The 24542-nt window shown below is 35.2% G+C and overlaps 2 protein-coding genes across 3 annotated transcripts in view; both read right to left on the bottom strand.

Annotated features, from left to right (window-relative positions):
- LOC131436312 (peripheral plasma membrane protein CASK-like) overlaps nt 1-24542 on the bottom strand; it is a 582446-nt gene that overhangs the window by 269900 nt on the left and 288004 nt on the right. The window lies entirely within an intron of this gene.
- The window catches only part of LOC131436322 (peripheral plasma membrane protein CASK-like), a 741277-nt gene continuing 723119 nt past the window's right edge, over nt 6385-24542 (bottom strand). For both annotated transcript variants that reach the window (XM_058605039.1, XM_058605030.1), the window contains exon 12: nt 6385-7345. In XM_058605039.1, the coding sequence (XP_058461022.1) occupies nt 7331-7345 (15 nt within the window). In that variant the 3' untranslated portion in view covers nt 6385-7330. The remainder of the gene's footprint in view (nt 7346-24542) is intronic.

Below are 24542 nucleotides of genomic sequence, written 5' to 3'. Positions count from 1 at the left end.
TATCGAAAATAAAATTTTGTTTAAATCATTTCCGAAAGCTGGGAACTGGGATTTTTGAATTGAGATGCGTCTGGAGTTGAAAATGGCAGCCTCATCAGCCCACGGTCATATCGTAGTTTAGAGAAACTAATTTAATCGGGTTTGCTCTGCCTTCCATAGGAACATTTTGTTGGGCCATTTTTGAAATCATGACAGTGCGAAGTGGTTCAAAAACCCGGTTTTACGCTACTTGGCCCCTATGTTGGCCCTGACCTAAAATAATATTTTTATATCACTCTTAGGGAGATTAATCACATAGATAAAATTTTCGAAAGAAAGTGCCTATTATTCTGAGCAACTTTGTTGAAAATGGATCAGGGTCATTTCGCCGAAAACCGTTTCGCCGAAAGTCATTTCGCCGAATGCCATTTCGCCGAATGGGTCACTTCGCCGAATGCCATTTCGCCGAAAGGGTCATTTCGCCGAATCCTGAAATCGTCTTGAAACAAACGAAAGATGATAGCTGTACTACTCTTTGTACTCTTGAATAAAGATTGATTCATGACCTCAGCAAGTAGTTCCCAAGAAAACTTGCAGTTCCCAAGAAAACTTACAATTGCATAGGTATATCTACCAGGTAAATGTAGGTGGTATTTTCCGTTTATTAAGTGAAAATGAAAAAATACTAATGCGGCTACGCCACATCGTTTTAGTTCATGTGCTTTGGAGTTATTTGGAGATTTGTGCCTTCTAAATAAGACATGGAAGTTAGTGGAACACATAAATAAATACCCCTTAAACACTGGAAACAAAAATCAACAGAGTAATTCTGACAATAGTTGTAGTTGTCAAAGTTCGAACAACCCCACAGGGACGTCCCTTGTAATATTTTTTTCTCACTCTTTCGAGGAAGATAATAATTCAATGACAACTGTTCGTGTCAGTTAATTAGTATCAGTCAATAAGCTCACATGTGAACTATCCACAATATTGACCGTGTTCTGCTGGGCAGTCGATTTTATCTTTCCAAAGGCTGCTGTGACATATGTGCGGTGTCTGTGGTCTGTAGGATCAGCTACCTAATCATACGAAGCACGGAACACAGGTGCGATGCGCAAAATCACAGCTCACACACAGTCAATTTCAGTTGACAGCGGAAAACCCGCGAATTAAGTTTCCAGCAGGTATTCAAAACAAACCGCACCCAAATCAATTTACTACATTTACCGCAGTCAGTGTCCGGGATCGGGTGGTCGCAAACAAAGCAAAACAAATATTCACCTGTCCCGGTACATTAACCTTCCTCTCCCGGGACCCGTTCCCGTCCGCGTCACTCAGAGTGAGAAAGAAAATAATACCGACAATGGATGGGTCAAACCGATTCTCGTTTTTTTTGTTCGGAAGGGGGGAGGTGGTAGGTGCGACAAGAAACAATTGTATGAAATTTCCGCACCGGACCGTTTTTTTCCCCATCCTCATCGGATTTTTTGAACCCATGTCCATGATGGAGACCCAGCTGAATGGTATCGCTTTGTGTTACCTGAATCTGTCGAAGGACACTACACACCTTCCCCCTTCCGGGTAACAACCATTGCAGAGCACATTTTTCGTCTGACCCGGGAATTTAAACAGATAACCTGCCGGAAGAAATCGGTGAGCTGTAGCTGTTACATTGTGTAACGTGTAATTTAATTGGAATGGTTTCTTCGTGTTTTGGGTTTTGAGAATGTAAGATCTTTTCCCGAAGGGATGTTTGTTTGCTTAGGATCCCAATCGAAACCAGAATCGACATTCTTTCTGAATTAGATACCATGTTTTTCCGATTACTACATATTTGTTTAGTCTATCGGCTCGTTTCAAGTTGTTCTGATTACAGATTGTGAGCCCAAAACGGACAAATTCCCCGAACTCCGCCAGAAAAGGGTTCCTCCTTTAATCGTTCCGTATGCAGCCGGCCGCCTATAAAACTGCACTTTATTTTCCCTCCGGAGGCAGTAAAAATCCCATTCGACTCGGTCAGAACATTAAACCTTTTCAGTAATATTAGCAAACACGGCAGTAAACCTTCCGAAACTGAATTTCATCTTCAAAAAAAAAAAAACGAACTCCACTCCACCCCGTTTATCACCGAAGTCTATTAACATTTATAGCGCTCTGTTACAATTGGTTCGAATCAGAATTTTGATTGAAATATTTTCCGCAGGCAGTCTCGGCAGCAGTTCAGCTGCCGAAGTCTATTAACATTTATAGCGCTCTGTTACAATTGGTTCGAATCAGAATTTTGATTGAAATATTTTCCGCAGGCAGTCTCGGCAGCAGTTCAGCTGCTGCCAGTCTGGAATTGATTGACAAACCTGTGGGTGGAAAGGCGAAACTTTTGCGTGCGTCTGTTTTTGTTGTTGGGTTCTAATTATTTTAATTACTTCTGAAACGGAGCAGCGGTATTTCGATTATTAACTCCGAAAATGGGACTGTTTGGAAGGAAAAATGAAATGGAAATTCCCCCGGAGTGGAGAGGGGAATTCGGTTCTATCGAATGGAATTGGCTGCAGGTGTTGGAAATTGGCATCTGTTTCGGATATTTTAAAGTCTGCAGGTTCAGTTCTTCCATGGAATTGACAACGGTTGGATATTTGAAATTATTAAAAATAATATTAAAGGAAGCAGTGGCAAAAAAAAAAACTGTCACATGCTCGTCGTGCATGAAAAACGTTTGAATCTTCGAAACTAAATGAAGGAGAAGACCTAGAGTTCGAAAGTTGTACTATGAGATTCTTGTGAGCTGCATAGCTTCGAAAATTCTCCTGAAAAATTGTCCAACCAAAAAATTTGAATTAAAAATACCGTTCTTCTAATCGTCTGTTTTATTTGTTTTGTTTTTCTGTTTATCTTTCCTGTTTTTATGTTTTTCCGTCCTTGTATTTATCTGTTCTTCTGATTTTCTTGTTTTCTTTTCTATTTTTCTATTTTTATTTTGTTCTGATTTTCTGTTTTTTTTTCTGTTTTTGTGTATCTAAGTTCTTTTATTTTTCTGTTTTCTTGTTTTTCTGTTTCTCTTTCCTGTTTTTCCGTCCTTTTATTCTTCTGTTCACTGTTTTTCTGTTTTTCTTTTTTGTTTTTCTATTTTTATGTTGTACTGATTTTCTGTTTGGTTTTTTTTATTTGCTGTTTTTTCATATATTTCTGTACTTCTGTTTTCCAGTTCTTTTGTTTTTCTTTTCTGTTTTTATGTTTGTCTGTCTTTCTATTCTTCTGTTTTTCTGGTATTCTGTTTTTCAGTTTCCATATTTTTCTGTTTTTCTGATTATCTGCTCGTTTTTTCATTTTTCTGTTTTTTGTTCCTCTATTTTCCTGTACTTCTGTTTATCTGTTTTCCTGTTTATCCCATATTTTTGTTTTTTTTTGTTTTCGTTTTTATGTTTTTCCGTCCATCTACTCTTCTGTTCCACTATTTTCCTGTTTTTCTGTTTTCCTATTTATCTGTTTTTCTGTTTCTGTGTTTCTGTTTTTCATTTTCTGTGTTTCTGTTTTTATTTTGATCTGAGTTTCTGTTTGTTTTTCTATTTTTCTGTACTTCTGATTTTCTATTTTCCAGTTATTTTTTTCTGTTTTTTTTGTTTCTATCTTTTTCTTTCCCTCTATTCTTCAGTTTTCTGTTTATGTTTATCTGTTTTTCTATTTTTCAGTTTTCTTTGTTTTTCTTTTTATGTGTTCTTCTGTTTTAAGGTTTTCCTGTTGTTTTGTTTTCATTTGTTTTTTATTGTTTTTCTGATTTTCTGGTCTTGTTTTTCAATTTTTCTGTTTGTATATCTTTGTTTTTTTTCCTGGTTTTCTGTTTTTCTTTTTTGTTTTTCTATTTTCTGTTTGTTTTTCTATTTTCTGTTTTTTTCCATATATTTCTGTACTTCTGTTTTCAGTTCTTTTGTTTTTCTTTTCTGTTTTTATATTTGTCTGTCTTTCTATTCTTCTGTTTATCTGTTTTGGTTTTACTGTCTTTCTGGTCTTCCGTTTTTCAGTTTCCATACTTTTCTGTTTTTCTGATTACCGGCTCGTTTTTCCATTTTTCTGTTTGTTTTGTTCCTCTATTTTTCTGTACTTCTGTTTTTATGTTTTCCTGTTTTCCAATTTTTTTTGTTTTATTTTTTTGTTTTCGTTTTTATGTTTTTTCGTCCATCTACTCTTCTGTTCTACTATTTTCCTGTTTTTCTGTTTTCCTATTTATCTGTTTTTCTGTGTCTATGTGTTTCTGTTTTTTCTGTTTCTGTGTTTCTGTTTTTCTTTTTCTATGTGTTTCTGTTTTTATTTTGATCTGAGTTTCTGTTTGTTTTTCTATTTTTCTGTACTTCTGTTTTTCTATTTTCCTGTTATTCTTTTCTGTTCTTTTCTTGTTTCTATGTTCTTCTGTCCCTCTATTCTTCAGTTTTCTGTTTATGTTTATCTGTTTTTCTATTTTTCAGTTCTCTTTGTTTTTTTTTTGTGCTCTTCTGTTTTTAGGTTTTCCTGTTGTTTTGTTTTCTTTTGTTTTTTTTTATTGTTTTTCTTATTTTCTGGTCTTGTTTTTGAATTTTTCTGTTTGTATATCTCTGTTTTTTTCCTGGTTTTCTGTTTTTCTTTTTTGTTTTTCTATTTTTATGTTGTACTGATTTTCTGTTTGTTTTTCTATTTTCTGTTTGTTTTGCTATTTTCTGTTTTTTCATATATTTCTGTACTTCTGTTTTTCAGTTCTTCTGTTTTTATGTTTGTCTGTCTTTCTATTCTTCTGTTTTTCTGATTATCTGCTCGTTTTTCCATTTTTCTGTTCTTTTTGTTAATCTATTTTCTGTACTTCTGTTTTTCTGTTTGCCTGTTTTTCCCATTTTTTTGTTTTCGTTTCTATATTTTTTCATCCATCTACTCTTCTGTTCTACTATTTTCCTGTTTTTCTGTTTTGCTATATATCTGTTTTCCTGTGTCTATGTGTTTCTGTTTTTCTGTTTTTCTTTTTCTATGTGTTTCTGTTTTTATTTTGATCTGAGTATCTGTTTGTTTTTCTATTTTTCTGTACTTCTGTTTTTCTATTTTCCTGTTATTCTTTTCTGTTCTTTTTTTGTTTCTATGTTTTTCTGTCCCTCTATTCTTCAGTTTTCTGTTTATGTTTATCTGTTTTTCTATTTTTCAGTTTTGTTTTTTTTTTATTTTGTGTTCTTCTGTTTATAGGTTTTCCTGTTGTTTTGTTTTCTTTTAGTTTTTTATTGTTTTTCTGGTCTTGTTTTTCAATTTTCCTGATTGTATATCTTTTTTTTCTGGTTGTCTGTTTGTTTTTCCTTTTTTCTGTTTATGTTTGTTTTTTTATTGTTCTGTGCTTCTGATTTTCTGTTTTTCTATTCTTCTATTTTTCTATTGTTCTACTGTTCTATTGCTCCATTGTTCTATTGTTCTATTGTTCTATTGTTCTATTGTTCTATTATTCTATTGTTCTATTGTTCTATTGTTCTATTGTTCTATTGCTCTATTGTTCTATTGTTCTTTTGTTCTATTGCTCTATTGTTCTATTGTTCCTTTGTTCTATTGTTCTATTGTTCTATTGTTCTATTGTTCTATTGTCCTATTGTTCTATTGTTCTATTGTCCTATTGTTCTATTGTTCTATTGTTCTATTGTTCTATTGTTCTATTGTTCTATTGTTCTATTGTTCTATTGTTCTATTGTTCTATTGTTCTATTGTTCTATTGTTCTATTGTTCTATTGTTCTATTATTCTATTGTTCTATTGTTCTATTGTTCTATTGTTCTATTGTTCTATTGTTCTATTGTTCTATTGTTCTATTGTTCTTTTGTTCTATTGTTCTATTGTTCTATTGTTCTATTGTTTTATTGTTCTATTGTCCTATTGTTCTATTGTTCTATTGTTCTATTGTTCTATTGTTCTATTGTTCTATTGTTCTATTGTTCTATTGTTCTATTGTTCTATTGTTCTATTGTTCTATTGTTCTATTGTTCTATTGTTCTATTGTTCTATTGTTCTATTGTTCTATTGTTCTATTGTTCTATTGTTCTATTGTTCTATTGTTCTATTGTTCTATTGTTCTATTGTTCTATTGTTCTATTGTTCTATTGTTCTATTGTTCTATTGTTCTATTGTTCTATTGTTCTATTGTTCTATTGTTCTATTGTTCTATTGTTCTATTGTTCTATTGTTCTATTGTTCTATTGTTCTATTGTTCTATTGTTCTATTGTTCTATTGTTCTATTGTTCTATTGTTCTATTGTTCTATTGTTCTATTGTTCTATTGTTCTATTGTTCTATTGTTCTATTGTTCTATTGTTCTATTGTTCTATTGTTCTATTGTTCTATTGTTCTATTGTTCTATTGTTCTATTGTTCTATTGTTCTATTGTTCTATTGTTCTATTGTTCTATTGTTCTATTGTTCTATTGTTCTATTGTTCTATTGTTCTATTGTTCTATTGTTCTATTGTTCTATTGTTCTATTGTTCTATTGTTCTATTGTTCTATTGTTCTATTGTTCTATTGTTCTATTGTTCTATTGTTCTATTGTTCTATTTTTCTATTGTTCTACTGTTCTGTTCTTCAGTTTTGTTCTGTTCGATAAGATTTCCAAACTTGTAACGCGTTATATTTGGTACATGAAAAAAAAATCCGAAATCGAATTTCTCTAATTGTTTTAGAAATGACTAAACATCCCGGGAAATAATTTTGAAATTTTCAAAAAAAAAAACTCCTAAAAAGAGATGACGAAACGTTAGTGAAATTCAATTAGGAACCCTGACTACAATATTACACGGTGCGAGAGGGGCAAATATTGAACAAGTCGAAGTAATCATGTCAAGTCGTAAAATTTGGTAATAAAAGCTATGGTTTGGCAAGCTGTTTGTGACTGAACCCTTGTGGCTTATTGAACCCTCAAACAGGTGTTTTTAATTTTCCAAAATAGTAGAAGCACAAATTGTTTTGACTTTCACACAAATCGGAACGGTTTAATTTGTGATTTGTCTTCCAGAAACATCAAATTTAGAGCAGTTTTTCAGTCTTCAAATTTCGTGAAAAATTACACGAGATCTTTTCACTCTGGGGAACCATTCAGTAGCACCGAACGTTGGACAGTGCTTTGATCGAAATCGGTTCTGTTTCCTAATCAGACACGCAACGATCGAACCCAAACCCCAACAGTTGTTTTTGTTCTAGATTAGTCATTTTTGACCAATCGCAATTTTTACTTTTCTTTGCCCTTCTTAGGAGTTTTGTTTTCAGCTTATAGAACGGTATGGAACAACAAAAATGGATTTTGTACTCTTTTGTAGGCTAACAGTTTTTAAATTTTTGATACTGCTTACCCTTCCAAGAACAGACAACATTAAAATGTACTAACCTGTAAAGAAAAAAAAAAGAAGACACAATTAGCATAAGATCAACAATTTGTTTTTACTTTAAATTTAAATTGACACTGACGCAGGATTAAATTCACATTTATGTAGCAACTAAAGACTGATAGTTCACAGTTGATAGTTGAAATTAAAGAAACAAAATAGAAAATTTGATCATAGGAAATTAACATACTCGAGTCGAATAAGTCGGCCTCTATCATACATAGCAGTGATAAGTGCAGTGCTCCTCAAACAACCAACAACTTCAAAGTATTCGTATTTTTACCCGGACTCGCTTCAACCCATACGACACTTGTCTAAAAATTTCTCGACCGTAATTCAATACATGAAGCCACCTCCCCCAATAAGCTAAACTCAACTCAACTAAACGTCACGGTCCGATGCATTTCGCGAAATGTTTGAATTCAGATTCCGAATTGACAGTCGTTTTCAAAATTTTCAAAACCACCATTCCTAACTCAAAACCCCTCGTCGAACGCACCAGGATAGATCAAAGCACTATCCCATAAATTCACTATTCAAGTTCCCTTAGGTGGAACACATGAAAAAATAAAACCACGAACAGACAGGGTGATAACGACGGCGGTAGGTGAATAATAACAACATCAGAACGAAAAAAATTGGATACACTTCAAACAAATCTTCAAACGGGTAGCACTTTAGTTGTTGCAGAAATAAAAAAAAAACCCATCCACAGATCCCAGATGGAAAAGTAAAATGAAAAAAAAACTCACAACCTGAAAAAAACTTGACTGGGTTAGAACTTGTTCTTGTTGCCTTTGTTTTGGGTGAAGCCAGATCGGAGACAGTGTTGCCAAAGGTTCACATAACATTTTATTTTTTGATTTAATTGAAATCGAGGTAGGCAGGAAATATTTTGAAATACGAAATCAACGCTCGGACCATTTCTTTTTACTTGGAAATCCATTTTTTCATGCCTTTTTCCGATTTTACTTACTTAGTATATTTCCGAAGTGCAATGGTACGAAGCTGAATCCAGCCAGAAAGGGTAGGACCACAGTGCCCCGCTTTAGAATTGAAAGTAGACACTTATACCTGACCGTTGATCGTTTCGGTTTTCACAAAAAGAGTACTTAGCTTCCCACACCAGCAAATTGCTTGCCAAATAATGCATTTTTTTTGGCAAATTTTAACAACGTCTTCTGGGACACTTAATTTATGATTGGCAGTGACAAACCGGTATTCCAGAAGCTACCGGAGGTCTGTTTTCACGTCATATTCGACTCATCAGCACAAGATTTCTTGAAAACGGTCTTACAGAAATTTATGAGTTATATATAAATTATTCGTCATGATTTTGGGAAAACGATGAACTACTATCATGATGATACAAAACAACTATTATGTTTAGGGAAGAAATTTGAAAAAAAAAATCAACTGAATAAAACGACACCTCATTTGCTAATTTTGAACGCATTCCTGCCAAGAAGTAGAAGGTGTGAATCGCGCATAAGGCTGTTCTAAAAAATGTGCCAACATTTGTTATATTTGTTAAAATTTTTATTCGAACAGTTTTTGAAATTTCATTTCTCGAGCACCACTGCTTGTAGAACATTTTTTTCAACCTGTGAAATCATATTCTTGAGCTCAAACGATAATTTCTCCGCGAGAACTATCATGTTTCCAAATTCTACCTGTGGCTCTTCTGTTCGGCAAAGTATCGCGCCTTTTGTCAGTGTTTCGAAATAACATTGACAAAATACGTGAATTATATTTAAATTTCAATTTTTCGGCAAATTTTCTAGTTCCTGGATTTCAATAACTAGATGGTATATATTTTTAAATTTCCGTGTTACAACGAAGTGCAAGTGAAAAAATCAGTCTTGAATCAAATTAATCTTATCATACGTGCAAAAATATATGATTTGCCGTACTGAAGATGTGTGCAAAGTTTATCCGAATCGGAACAAGTCGATCCTGATTTAGTCGCTGTTTCTACTGTTGATTTACAAAGTTATCAGGGGAAAAAAATTATCAACAATTTTTTCAACAGCCTGTTTTTGAAAGCACTTTGAAGTTTACCTAATATAAATAGGTTATTTAAAATCAACCAAAAATACCGATTTTTTGTGAATTTATTTCAGAAAAAAATCTGACCCAATTTGTTGCAACAGACTGCGTGAAAGTTAATCGGGTTACCTTCAACTACACTGTGCCCGTTCCCTACCATAAAAGCTGCAATTTGAAATGTAGATCAAAATATATTTCAACAGTTTGTGTTAGAATGGGAAACTGGCTTTGCGAACGTTCCGCAGCAGAACTGCTCACAGAGCCGATTGATTTCCTTCTGAACAAATTTTGGTCAAGAGCATTTCATTTTACGCGGATTTCGTTAGTTGCTTTTTCACAAATGGGCGGCCCTAACGACCACAAAAATAGCAACAGTAAGAATTGCGAAGTCGACTATTTTATTTCGGATTTGCATATTATTGAGGGAAAGGAAATGCTGCAAAATTGTAAATTGTAGAATTTTTTACGATATTGAACATTGTTCGGAGCATTTTTCTCGAATGTGAAGCAGCCAAATGCTGCCATTATCGCACTCGTTTGGTGCGAATTTTGCACTGCGAAAAGTGAACACAGCCAATCAAATTATTTTAGACTTGCACTAAACTGATGATTTTTATCTCCGAGTTGAGAAGAAGCCAACTTTACAGTTCTTTAGATATCATTTCGAGTCATTAGAAGGGCTGATTTTGCATAACGCTCTGCATCGTTGTCCAATTTTCGTTGTATTTTGCTCCAATGGAAACGATCAGCGTCAGGAAGAAGCAATTGATCTTCTTTAAAGAGAAACTGGCTCTGCGAACGTTCCGCAGCAGAACTGCTCACAGTGCCGACTGATTTCATACTGAACCAATTTTGGTCAAGAGCTTTCTTTTCGTGTGATTTTGTTTTTAGCTTTTTCACAAATGGGCGGTCCTAACGACCACAAAAACAGCAACATAAAGAATGTTGATGTCGATTTTTTCATGTCGGAGTTGCATATTTCAGGGAAAGAAAATGCTGTACGGGTTCTAATTCTTGCATTTAGAAGTAAAAATTTGTGGAATTCTATACGATATTAAACACTGTCCGGAGCATTATTCTCAAACACAAAGCAGTCAAGTGCGGGCATTGTTCGCGCTCGTTTGGTGCATTTCGCACTGCGAAAAGTGCACAAAATTAATCAAATTATACTAAATTTGTAATAAACTGATGATTTCTATCTCCGATTTGAAAAGAAGCCATCTCTAGATATCATTTGGACCCATTAGAAGGGTTTATTTTACATAATGTTCCCCATCGTTGTCCACTTTTCGTTGAATTTAGCACCAATGCAAACGATCAGCAGCAGGATGACGGAATCGATCTTGTTTTTTTATAGTCAAACTGGCGTCCCACAGTAGAACTGCGCACAGGGCCGATTGATTTCACACTGAACCAACATTTTGGTTTTAAAGCTTTTTTTACGTGATTTCGTTTGTAGCTTTTTTTATAGATGGGTGGTCCCAACGGTCATAAAAATGGCAACATGTAGGATTTTGATGTCGATTATTTCATTTCGGATTTGCACACTTCAGTGACAATTACAATGCTGTACGAGATTAAATTCTGACATTCAGAAGGACCAAATTGTGACCAATTCTCTAGGACATTAAACACTGTTCGGAATATTTTTCTCGAACGCGAAACAGTGCTGGTTTATTTCGCACTGCGAAAAGTGTACAAAGCTCCGATTCGAAAAGACGGCATCTTTATAGTTTTTTAGATATCATTTGGACCCATTAGAAGGGTTAATTTTACATAATGTTCCCCATCGTTGTCTATTTTTCGTTGTATTTTTGCTCCACTGCAAACGATCAGCAGAAGGATGACGCAAGTCAATCTTGTTTTTAGTGAAACTGACGTCCCGCAGCAGAGCTGCTCACAGTGCCGATTGATTCCACACTGAACCAACATTTTCGTTTTAGAGCTTTCTTTTTACGTGATTTCGTGTGCAGTTTTTTCACAAATGGACGGTTCCAACGGACACAAAAATGATAACATAAAGACATTCAAAGTCGATTATTTTATTTCGGATTTCCATATTTCAGTGACAATCAAAATGCTGTACGAAATCAAATTCTGGCATTCAGAAGGACCAAATTGTGGAAATCTCTAGGATATTAAACACTGTTCGAAAAAGAAAAAGTGTACAAAGCTAATCAAATTATTCTAGATTTGAACTAAACTGATGATTTTTATCACCGAGTTTCAAAGTTCTTTAGGTCACATTTGGATCCAGTAGAAGGGTTTATTTTACATAATAAATAATTTTGCTCGAAAGTAAACGATCAGCAGCAGGATGACGCTATCGTTCTTGTTATGAGTAAAACTGGCGCTCCGCAGCAGAGCTGCTCAAAGTGCCGATTGTTTTCATGCTGAACCAATTTCGGTTAGGAGGTTTTATTTTACGTGATTTCGGTTGTTTTTCACGAATGTTTGAAAAGAAACCACCTTTATAGTTTTTTAGATATTGTTTAGACCCATTAGAAGGGTTGATTTTGCATAATGTTAACCAACGTTGTCTAATTTTCGTTGAATTTTGCTGCAATGCAAACGATCAGCAGCAGAATGGCGCAATCGATCTTGTTTTTAGTGAAACTGACGTCCCGCAGCAGAACTGCTCACAGTGCCGATTGATTCTATACTGAACCAACATTTTCGTTTTAGAACTTTCTTTTTACGTGATTTCGTTTGTAACTTGTTCACAAATGGACAGTGTGACACAATTGAAAATCTGCTCAGTTGGCATCACTTCGTGGAAGTAAAAGACACCTGAGCTTCGTTGCCCCCTACTTCCCGAACCGTGGCTTGCGCTCGGAGAGAAAGTGTAAAAAAGGAGGACGATTCGTCAAGTCACGTTCCGAATGGTGCAAATATCACACGACCGAACGGACGCGCATAAATATTCATCATCGTTATCTGACCTTTCCCGGTTATCCTTTATCCTTCGAGTCGCTGAGGTTCAGTGGATTCGACCTCTGCCAGGGCAAAGGATCACCATCATCAACACCCGAGCCGACTCTAGAGGCGACAACATCGCACCGAAACCCCGCTGTAAATGAAAACATGATGACATTTATGGCATTTATTTGCTCAGGTCGAAGAAGAGAGCAGGCAAAAGCAAAAAAAAAACTCCGAATGGCCCCCCGGACGAAAATCAACTCTCCCCCTCTTTTGCAGGTTTGTTTTTGGACTGGTGGAATTATGCGTAAACCCTCTTTCTCTCGACCTCCAACACCATTCAACCCCATAACCGAGGAATAAATGATACTAAAGGACACTGTTATTATTCAATTTATCATCCCGTTCAAAGTGTGTCCTAGCGTCGTCGATTCTAGCTTGGTTTTTCGGGCCTCGAAAAACCCGAACTGACAACAAATCCACACGCCGAACGGAGAAATTTATCGAACCCGCAGTGGACTAATCTTGCCCAATAATTTTCACTCCCTTCGTTCGTCGACCTTTGATCTTCTGTGCCGTTGTCGTCGTCGTCGTCTTTTGGTGTTTGATGGCGCTGTCCGATATCCACATTCCTTCGCCGTACGGCACACAAACACATGTCACTTGGAATTCAGGACCTTCTCATCTATGATGAAGCACGCACATCCAACCGAATGGACTGTGGGTGCGATAATGTAATCCTACGTGATATATTGCTCTGCATCGTGGCCCCATCCTTGGAAGGAGCCTAGGCTATCCGGAGGAGGAGGAGGAGGAATCTGATTTACGTGCCAGTATCGTATTGGACGGATCGCTTTGGTGATTGTTTGCCAAGCGAAAGTTGTTTGTTTCGTTTGGGACTGTTTCCAGGAGTCTGTTGCACCCGACGATACAAATCTGGGAGAGAAACATGTCATCTCTCTCTCTCTCTATCCGGTTGAGAACTGAATCGGTCTTCGGATCGGACGAAGATACATCACCCAGCGCTTGTAGATTATCTTGTAGTAAACTGTTCAATTAACTTCAAGACGGAGATTTGCATTGCGGATTTCTTGGTTTGAAGTTTTGACATAAACAAGTGACATGAAATATTGGTACTTCGAAAGCATCTGATAAACCAAAGAAAATGAAACATTTTAAGCACCCGGGATTGTTTCAGCTTTCGCGATAAATTTTCGAAACATTTGAACATGTGTGGTTCTGAGCAGTATTCGAATACGGTGAAGTATTTTCAACGGCACCAGCTGAAAAAGCCGATCCAGCGTCCGAGGTTACCGTTTCAGACCGACAGCTGCCACATATGCCAGTGAAGCTCCCATTACTGACATGAGCATCATCATCATCATCTTCAACGAACGAGGAAGCAATTTCCTGGCACATTGTTATGATTAATAGCATACTCTTCCAAAGTACTGAGTACGGAAAGTGTGAGAAAAAAAGATGAGTGTTTGAAACGTGGCCCCCCGCAAAAAAAAATGATTCTCATAATCGGCTGAATTTGTTAATAAAATATAAGAGGCAGGCTTTACAGCAGAATCCGGGTCTGATTGAATATTCGGAAGAAGGATTTGCAGCAATAAACAACAACAAAGAACGCCCAATATAGGGCAATCAATTTTGCAGCATTTACTCGTCTCTGAGCTTTTTTTTTTGTACTAAACTCTCTGTGAAAATCAGTGTTCGTACAGAGCAAACACGACACAATAGTTTTGCAATGATTCATCCTTACATGAATCGTTGTTATCCAGTTTCTCACTAGGATTAGTGAACTCCTTACTGACAACTGTGACACGTAGCCAGCTGATGGTCGTAGGTGACAAGGGATTTACATACAATGTACGCGTTCAGACTGAAAGTCACACAAGAAGGGATAGTATTTTTTTCAGAGCGTGCGTAACAAACGTATGTCATAGAGAATACCGAGAAGAAAGTTTCTTTACTTTTCGTAGTCGATAGAAAGAATCTTCCTAAACTACAACATGGTTCTTTGCGTGAATTCGTCAACAATGACTTGATCCTGCATGTACACAATATTGGTTTTGTTTTTTAGTGAATTCATTCACTTTGTACTCCCTAACACTCCTACAACCATGCCTATTTTACTTACACCAACCACCAGCCTCAAAAACAGTCGAAAAGTTTTTTTTTTAATTGCTGTATCTTCGTTGATACAGAACCGATTTGATTATTTTTCGAAAATGTCAGAACTAATGTTGACAAATTCAGAGTTGGATTCAAGCATTGGTTAATATTGTAGCTTAGTTGAGTAAAATTGTGCGCAATAATCAGCTCAACAATTCTTCTGAAGAAAACTTTTGCATAGAACGTTTCACAAAAAAGTTAGAACAAAATGATTATCAGGAACCAGCCTACTTTTACACTAATTCGATCAAATGAAAAGCTAGAGAGGTGCTTTTTTCAGCAAAGTTGCTCTAAACAAAACTTTCTACAACTTTACTGTACAACAAAATCATTTTTGAGTTGAATTAAGAAAGTTAGATTTTAGATTGCAATTTAAATAAGGACCACCCTAGTGATTTTTTTCATCAAAAGGAGCGACATTTGATTACACGCAACTTTTGTGAAGACGCCAACTACAAAAAACTGATATTCACAAGTGAAAATATTTTTGTTACGCTAATTTTCCGTTTCGGACCACTGTGCAATGCTTAAATCCAAGTCTGTATTAGTCTGCATTAATCTAGATATGTAAAAAAAATCACTGTCACATTCGCCAAATCGGTTCAGTATCAAAGAAGCTACAGCCATTTGAAAATATCGTTCCGACTGTTTTTGAGCCTTGGTGGATGAAGTGTTAAGGAACCGAATGAAGATTGCGCTATCCGTTTTATTCAGTTGAAGTTAATGCACCTGTTTACTTGCTAGGGGTATTTGTTCCTTAAATCAACAAAGATAGTAGTTTTCTCGTATTGGCCGCAGCAGCTTTCGTTCGTTTTCACCTTAATTCGATATCTTTGTATTGTTCTGTTATTTGTTTCCATCGTCTTGGACGCGATATGAAAGCAAACTAACACAATTAATGTTGATGATTATTCTGATCGCGGGAAAACAAGGGCCATATCCATAGTAAAGTGATGAAAAATCATGAAAAAATATTCATTCCCAAGTGTTTAGTAGTTCTGGAAACCTACAATTACTTTAAAGTCAGTACCGCGTGAAAAAAAAACCTTATAAAAAATGCGTAAAAAAAGACCTCAGTAATTTTGGCCAGCGATACAAAAAATACCTTTTTATTAGTCAAGGCACTAAAAGTTCTTTGAACGTCAATCTGTCGGAACTGTCCAGCTTTGATCGAATTCTTTGAAAATCTTTGAATCATCAGTGAAGTAGCAGTTCGAGTTTACCTGCTAATGCCACCTCGCAGTTAACATAAACGGTTGTAAAAAGAACAAGTTTTGTTTAGAACCATAATACTTTTCGGAGTGGGAACATTAGACAATTTTTCAGGTTCTTCCCGAACCGGAAACTGGATCCAGGTATAGTTAAATTAGGTACGATTAGCCATAAATTTACAAAGCCCTCACACTGGAATAATTTTAAGCAATGTCCCGAAGAGTTATTACGTTATTTTCATTGTCATTCTTTTAACGGAATGAAATTTTTAACATTCATCACCTTATAATATCGGAACCGGAAGTCGGAAAATAAAAGCTCTGTGAGAAAAGTTTAATGATAAGTTTGTTAAATTCGGCCCCACCATACATGAGAAATTGTAGTGAGATTTTAGAGTTATTTATCACTATTTCTTGTAATTTCAGAGCCGGAAACAAGGATTCGGAATTTCTGAAGTGAGATTATTTGGTCATCTGTCAACAAGATTTACACTGATTTTCACAAACTTAGATTCAAATGAAATGTCTTATTACTCCATACAAAATTCCTGATTTTTTTTAGATTCGTCTTCCGGTTCCGGAAATATGGGGTGAAATTGTTAAAATAAGTCCACCCACTTTTCTCGGAGATGACTGAAATGATTTTCACAAACTTACATCCAAATTAAAGGTCTTGTGATCCCATACAAAATTTCTCAATTTTGATTGGATAGGACTTCCGGTTCCGGAGCTATGGAGTGCATAAAAAAGAAAATACGCATACAAACTTATATTCAAATAAATGATGTTATGATTCCATATAAAACTTCCGACATCCGGTTCCAGGATTATAGGTTAAAATGTGCTAAAAATTCTATACCATCACTTGAAGTGGCGAAACAAAAAACGGAGAAAATCTAAATTGATATTAAAAACAGTAAAAACCAGTAAAAATAGTAAAAACGGTAAAAACAGTAAAAAACAGTGAAAACAGTAAAAACAGAAAAAACAGGAAAAAAAGTAAAAAACAGTAAGAAACAGTAAAAAAAGTAAAAACAGTAAAAAAAATAAAACAATAAAAACAGTGAAAATAGTGAAAATAGTAAAAAAAGTAAAAGCAGTAAAACAGCAAAAACAGTGAAAACAATAATTAAACAGTAAAAACAGTAAAAAGAGTCAAAACAGCAAAAACAATAAGAACAGTAAAATAGTCAAAACAGTAAAAACAATATATACAGTAAAAACAGTTAAAACAGTAAAAATAGCAAAAACAGTAACAACAAAAAATAAAATAGTCAAAACAGTAAAAACAATAAAAACAGTAAAAACACTAAATATAGTAAAAACAGTAAAAAACAGTAGAAAAAAGTAAAAACAGTAAAAAGAATAAAACAGTAAAAACAGAAAAAATAGTAAAAACAGTGAAAATAGTGAAAATAGTAAAAACAGTAAAAAAACAAAGGAAATATAGGAAAAATAGTAAAAACAGCAAAAAAAAGTAAAAGCAGTAAAACAGCAATAACAGTGAAAGCAATAATTAAACAGTAAAAAGAGTCAAAACAGCAAAAACAATAAGAACAGTAAAATAGTCAAAACAGAAAAAACAATAAATACAGTAAAAATAGCAAAAACAGTAACAACAAAAAATAAAATAGTCAAAACAGTAAAAACAATAAAAACAGCAAAAACACTAAATATAGTAAAAACAGTAAAAAACAGTAGAAAAAAGTAAAAACAGTAAAAACAGAAAAAATAGTAAAAACAGTGAAAATAGTGAAAATAGTAAAAACAGTAAAAAAAGCAAAACAGGAAAAATAGGAAAAATAGTAAAAAGAGTCAAAACAGCAAAAACAGTAAAACCAGTCTAAACAGTAAACATAGTAAAAACAGTAAAAACAGTAAAAAAACTAAAAACAGTAAAAACAGTAAAACAGTAAAAACAGTAAAAACAGGCGAAACGCAAAGAAATAGAAACAAAATATGTGCTTTTTGCACAAACCAACAAAACCCCGAAATGTTCACATTCTGCGACGGCCAGTGATAAGCCGTCACTCGTTTACGCCTGAGACGTCAGAAATAATATAGCACTTGTGCAATATTGTTTGAGGGTTGCATAAGTAGTGCAAACATTGCGTCAGCTGAGCGGTTTAAGTTTAACTGCTAGGCACGAGATGGCAGTTCAGTTTGAACTGCTTTAAGCACTGACGAGCCGAAGGCGAAACGCAAAGAAATAGAAACAAAATATGTGCTTTTTGCACAAACCAACAAAACCCCTAAATGTTCAGTAAAAACAGTAAAAACAATAAAAACAGTAAAAACATTAACAACAGTATAAACAGTAAAAACTTAAAACAGTTGAAACAGTAAAAAACAGTAAAAAAAGTGAAAAACAGTAAAAAACAAAAAAAAGTAAAAACAGTAAAAACAATAAAACAGTAAAAATAGTGAAAATAGTAAAAACAGTAAAAAAAGCAAAACAGGAAAAATAGTAAAAACAGCAAAAATAGTAAAAACAATAACAACAGTAAAAACAGTAAAAAGAGTCAAAACAGCCAAAACAGTTAAAACAGTAAAATTGTCAAAACGGTAAAAACAATATATACAGAAAAAATTGTTAAAAAAATAAAAACAGTAACAACACAAAATAAAATAGTCAAAACTGTAAAAACAATAAAAACAATAAAAACAATAAAAACAATAAAAACATTAAAAACAGTACAAACATTAACAACAGTATAAACAGTAAAAACATAAATCAGTAAAAACAGTAAAAGCAGTAACAAACAGTAAAAGAAGTAAAAAACAGTAAAAAACAGAAAAAAAAGTAAAAACAGTAAAAACAATAGAACAGTGAAAATAGTGAAAGCAGTAAAAAAGAAAAACAGAAAAAATAGTAAAAACAGCAAAAAAAAGTAAAAACAGTAACAACAGCATAAACAGTGAAAACAATAATTAAACAGTAAAAAGAGTCAAAACAGCAAAAACAATTAAAACAGTAAAATTGTCAAAACAGTAAAAACAATAAATACAGTAAAAATATTTAAAATAGTAAAAACAGTAACAACAAAAAATAAAATAGTCAAAACAGTAAAAACAATAAAAACAGTAAAAACACTAAATACAGTGAAAGCAGAAAAAACAGAAAAAACAGTAAAAACAGTAAAACAATAAAAACAATAAAACAGTAAAAACATTAAAAAACAGTACAAACAGTAATAACAGTAATAACAGCATAAATAGTGAAAACAGTAAAAATAGAAAAAACAGTAAAAACAGTAAAAACAGAAAAGGGAATAATAATAGTAGAAACAGTAAAATCAGTAAAATCAGTAAAAACAGTAAAAAACAGTGGAAACAGTAAAAAACAGTAACAAACAATAAAAAACAGTAAAAGCATTAAAAACGGTATATACGGTGTAAACAGTAATAAACAGTAGAAACAGTAAAAACAGTAAAAACAGAAAAAAAAGAATAAACAGAAAAAACAGTAAAAACAGTAAAAAAAACAGTGAAAAACTGTAAAAACAATAAAAACAGTAAAAACAGTAAAAACAGTAAAAAGAGGAAAACACAGTAAAAAACAGAAAAAACAGTAAAAACAGTAGAACAGTAAAAACAGTAAAAACAATGAAAACAGTAAAACCAATAAAAACAGTAATAACAGTAAAAACAGTATAAACAGTAAAAACAGCAAAAAAAATAGTAAAAACAGAAAAAAACAGTAAAAACAGTAGAACAGTAAAAACAGTAAAAACAATGAAAACAGTAAAACCAATAAAAACAGTAATAACAGTAAAAACAGTAAAAACAGTAAAAAAAGAACAAAACAGTAAAAAAAAGAAAAAACAGTCAAAACAATAAAACAGTAAAAACAGTAAAAAACAGTAAAAAAACAGTAAAAACAGCAAAAAAAAGGAAAAGCAGTAAAAGCAGTGAAAAACAGTTGAAAACTGTACAAAACTGTACAGAACTGTAAGAACAGTAAAAACAGTAAAATCAGTAAAAAAAAACAGTAAAAACAGTAAAAAAAAACAGTTAAAACAGTAAAAACAGTAAACACAGTAAAAACAGTATAAACAGTCAAAACCGTGAAAACAGTGAAAACAGTAAAAACAATATAAAAGTAAGAACAGGAAAACAGTAAAACAATAGATCAGCAGAATTATTTACTAAAAAGTAGGCCAAGTTCAATTCGGGGTCCTCTTTAAGATGATTGTTTTCAAGCGGTAGGTTATCATACTGACACCAAAAATTTAAAGTGCCAGACAAAATCCGTCCAAACTAAACTAGAATATAGTCCAGCAGTGCTCTGTCCTATAATGATCTCCCATTTCGTGTATCCGTCCAACCCAGCAGCTACAGTGGTTGATTGTGAAAAATATACCATCCCCACTGACATCCTCCGGGACGACTACTGACTGGCGGCTGGCCGTGGAAAGTACCAACAAAGCATTCCGTCGTCCGATCGCCCCAAATGCATTACCATTAAATTTCATTTCCTCTCGCCGTAGGAATCGGGGGACCACAACTTTAAATAAAGCTCATTATTATTATTATTATTTTTATTTCTATTTCGTTTCCCCTCTTCGTTCCGGATGCTTATTCAAACATTCTCCGGTTTGCTTTCTTCTTACTTTTATTCTGTTGTACACCAACACATATATGGAGTAGCAACTGTAGCAGCAGCAGTAACGGAAATGGCACGAAAAGCTTATTTTCTTTTCCCTCTTTCAAACTCCCCCCACCCCACTGGGCTTTGGGTAAACCAAAGTCAGTATTTCTTTCTTTTGAGTGGACGACAACAAAACAGCTGCAAATACCATCTTTGACTAAAATCCAATACACGAGGGGCGGCGGGCGTGGGAGGGGGGGTTTGGTCTGGAGCTGCAAAGATGTGACAGAAAAATTCAATACAATTCGGGTCTGCATTTGGCTGCAGAAAAAAAAAGAAAATAGACGGGATAAGAGCAACCATTGTTGGCTGGCGCGGAATCGATACTCTCGGCAGGCAGGCTGCCGGTAGTTGCGTGGGTGTACAAAATTGGATATGTTCAGAGGAGGTACACGGAAGGAGATTGTTGGCAATTACCGTAGGTATTTGTTCGTTTGGACGTTTCCTCGACGATTCAAAACTGGATTCTCTGGTTCGGGATAGCCAATTTGTGAGTACAACTTATTTTACCGGCATGCTGCGCGCATGCGATTGCCATAGTTGCCGGGAATGTTCTCGAACTACGGAGCTCGTGGTGTCGTTTGGTTAAACAGATATTAAATTGTATCGTGATCGCCATGGTTTCACCATTATTTTTGCGGTATCATGTAGCAGCTTCCAACAGGAGCAGAGCCACACCGGAAACTGGTCGGATTCGGTGTGCTAACACAGGAGAGAGAGAGAGAGAGAGAGAGAGAGGATAGCAATGAACCGGAAAAAAAGTTCCACTTTTGTGCACTCAGCTGTAGTATGTAGTTGATTGGGATAAAAGTTCGGGTTCCGTAACTTTTCCAGGGACCAGATTGCAGCCTGTCGGGAGTGTTTTGTGTGTGCACGCTGAAACTCCACTATGAATAATATTATGGAAAGTTATTCGATACTGGATTTTTTGGTTCGCTGCATTTTCCATGGTTTTTCAGAAAACCTTGTTGACGGCATTTAAACAACGTTCAACACCACTTCAAAGTTTGAAGGCTGGTTTTAGAAAATGTTTTATTATATTTTCAACGCATCACCAGATCTCGTACTCAATTTCGATTCCTATGTCATCGAGAAAAAAACAGAAACGAAACAAAGTCTTTACTTAACTATTTCAACCAAACCTGATTAGTGTTTTTATGCTTCGCCTTTACGGTACTAAACTTACCGTCGAGAGGATCGAACGAACGAACGAACGATGAGCTCCTCCATCGTTGTAGTCGTAGTCCTAGTCATCCTCTACGGTGGTGGGTCATGAAAATGTTCCTCTTAAAATGCAAATTAAACAAGGGAGCTAATCTCGGGCAAGGTAAAACTGCTTCCCAGCTGTCGAAGGACTGGTTATGGAAAGAAAGAGAGAAAAAAAGGAAACCAACTCCCACCAAGTCCATTCTACACCGCATCGTCGTTTATCGAGCCAAAACGGAGGGAGGTGGGAGAGTATATAAAGTAGTAACAGAAGTATCAGCAGAAGCAGCAGTATTAAAAGCCAGCAACAGTATTTGTATGACCGGCTTTGTCCCATCCGCCGACTGAGAAAGAAGAGCGGGGGAGGACTCCCCGACTGCTGAACTGATGCTGATCGTTCCGACATCGACTGGGATATGCATGAATAATGCAGCAGAACTCATTGAAATAGTCGAACAAAATCAACCGTGTGCTGAAAAGAGCGAGAGACGGGAAAACCGGCGATGGGGTTTGATTAAGTTACTAGGAAAACCGGTTCTATTCCCCCGATGTACAACAGGGGATCCGTTCGTCCTGTGTGGAAAGCAACCGATGAGAATAACATTATCATTGTTGGGGGAGAAAAAAAATAACAAACGCAAAAATGGTGATCGATCAGCTTGTCAAAGCAGCTCTTTCGCATAATGAAACGGAAACGGTTATCAATCAATTCTAAAGTACATCGATTCCGGGCGGACGGCGGTGACGAGTTCCGATGTCCCGGGGAAGGTATTACTAGGCACGGACAGCGGAACTAAACGTGACGACGTGTTTGAGGGCTGGTTTTTGGTTACATAAAATACACCCAAACCTCCATTTACGTAATAATCGGGACTTCGTAAATCGAATTATGGCGTAAAAAAAGTTTACGTTATTTGGAATTTTCAAGAAATATCAATAAACCAGAAGTCGCCATCTTGGAATTCAGAACCACCTCAAACATCGTTTTCTGACATTTATTATTCAAACCCGTTCCAAAAATAACCATATTATAAGCGGTTCTCAAGGAATATCAATAAACCGGAAGTCGCCATCTTGGAATTCAGAATTATCTCAAACATCGTTTTCTGACATCTACTCATGAAATCCGTTCCGAAAATACCCACAATGTAAGGGTTTTCAAGAAATATCAACAAACCGGAAGTCGCCATCTTGGAATTCAGAACCACCTCAAACATCGTTTTCTGACATCAACTCATAAAACCCGTTCCGAAAATATCCATATTGTAATAATTTTCAATGGAATATAAATGTGCCGGAAATTATTTTCCTTGCATGCAAAAACCTCTTCTTACGAAGTAGGTTCATAAAAAAAGATTACGTTATTGAAGATTTTGTTCGTAAAAAGTGTTACGTAAAAAGAGGTAACGTAAAAAAATTTACGTAAGCGGAATTGTGAGAGTAAAAGGTTTGCGGAGGCAAATTTCATCACAAAAATAATAATATTTGGCCAAATTCAACCGATTATCTCCAAGTTTTTAGGGAATCAAAAGCAAAGACATTATTTCAATACCAAATGCAGGAACCTTCCTCTGAACACTACTCATAAGGCAATCCATGGAAGCCATATTTTCTTCCTCCGATTTTTCCTTCTTAGGTAGTTTCCGGAACGCCGACTTCACGATGGCCCAGTGTTTTTCAACTGACTGCAGTTCTTTCGGTACAAAGTTGACCTTATTTGCCATTAACCACTCTAAAACATCTTTCTAGTAATGGCACGAGGCTAAATCCGACCAGCAAAGCGTAGGACCATTGTGTAACCAACTAAAGCCTAAAGCCTCTACCAATGGCCCAATACCAAATTTAATGACAATCTATCCACAAAGACGAAAAATACAAATTTCGTCAAGATTAAACATAAACCGTGAAATTCAATAATTTGCGGTACGGAATGGTCCACCATCCCTCGTATTCTCCAGACCGGGCCCTCAGCGACTATTATCTATTTTCAAACCGGAAAAGGTTTCTCCAAGGAAAGAAATTTTCGTCGAATGCTGAGGTCATCGGAGAAACGGAAGCCTATTTTGAAGGCATTGACAAAACTTTTCTTTAGAAGGGCATCCAAATGTTGGAGGACCGATTTGTCAGATGTATCGCTCTAGATGGAAGATTATACTGAAGAATGAAAAAGTTTTCTTGTCAAAAAGCGACTTTTTCTTTGTTAGGCCCGCGACTTCTCATTCCATGTAGTATACATACCCGTTGTTCCCACCACAAGTGCGAATTGCTTGCCAAATCGAGTATTTTTTGGCCAACTTTGACACCTTCTGCTCTCTAACGTCTTCTGGGACTTATGATGGATAGTGAAAAACAGGAATCCCAGAAGCGGTCGGAAGTTTACTCTCTCGTCATCCTCTATAGGACAACGCGGTTTTGTCAACAATGTAGAGTTTCTGCTATTCATTACGATTCGATGCCTTTTGAATTTTGTTCGTGTGTAATTTTCCACGTTTTTTTTGCGTCTTGCACGAATCTCAGATACAGGTTTTTTCGCAATATCTCTTACAGAACTGTTCGAATACCCGTTGAAAGTTTGAACTACCTGCCTTCGAGCCTTTTCACTATACGGTAATCCTTTTCGGACACTTTTTTCCTTCCGATCGAAAGTAAAACGTACGTTGTACCGATTTAAAACATGCGATACCGTTGATTGATGCTGACGACACGACGAGAGAGAGACTCGGATTTTCAAGGTGTATGAGCGAAATTATTTTACGCCGCTACTGTTCTTCCGACTCCATCTTCGTAACGAATGCAAAACTACTACTGCCTCTTACACAATGTACACATTACATATTGGTCTAGTTTCACCCAAAAATCTGAATGAAAATACATAAGAGCGAAAAAGAAACCGCCATTTTATCGGTAACAATCGTGTTCGGAAATCGTTTTCTCTCACTTCGTCACCGTCACCAGCCATGAAGGAACTGTCCTTCAATGGTT

The sequence above is a fragment of the Malaya genurostris genome, chromosome 1, assembly GCF_030247185.1.
Source record: "Malaya genurostris strain Urasoe2022 chromosome 1, Malgen_1.1, whole genome shotgun sequence".
NCBI lineage: Eukaryota > Metazoa > Arthropoda > Insecta > Diptera > Culicidae > Malaya > Malaya genurostris.
The sequence above is the reverse complement of the archived record's forward strand: the minus strand, read 5'-3'. Positions and strand labels throughout refer to the sequence as shown.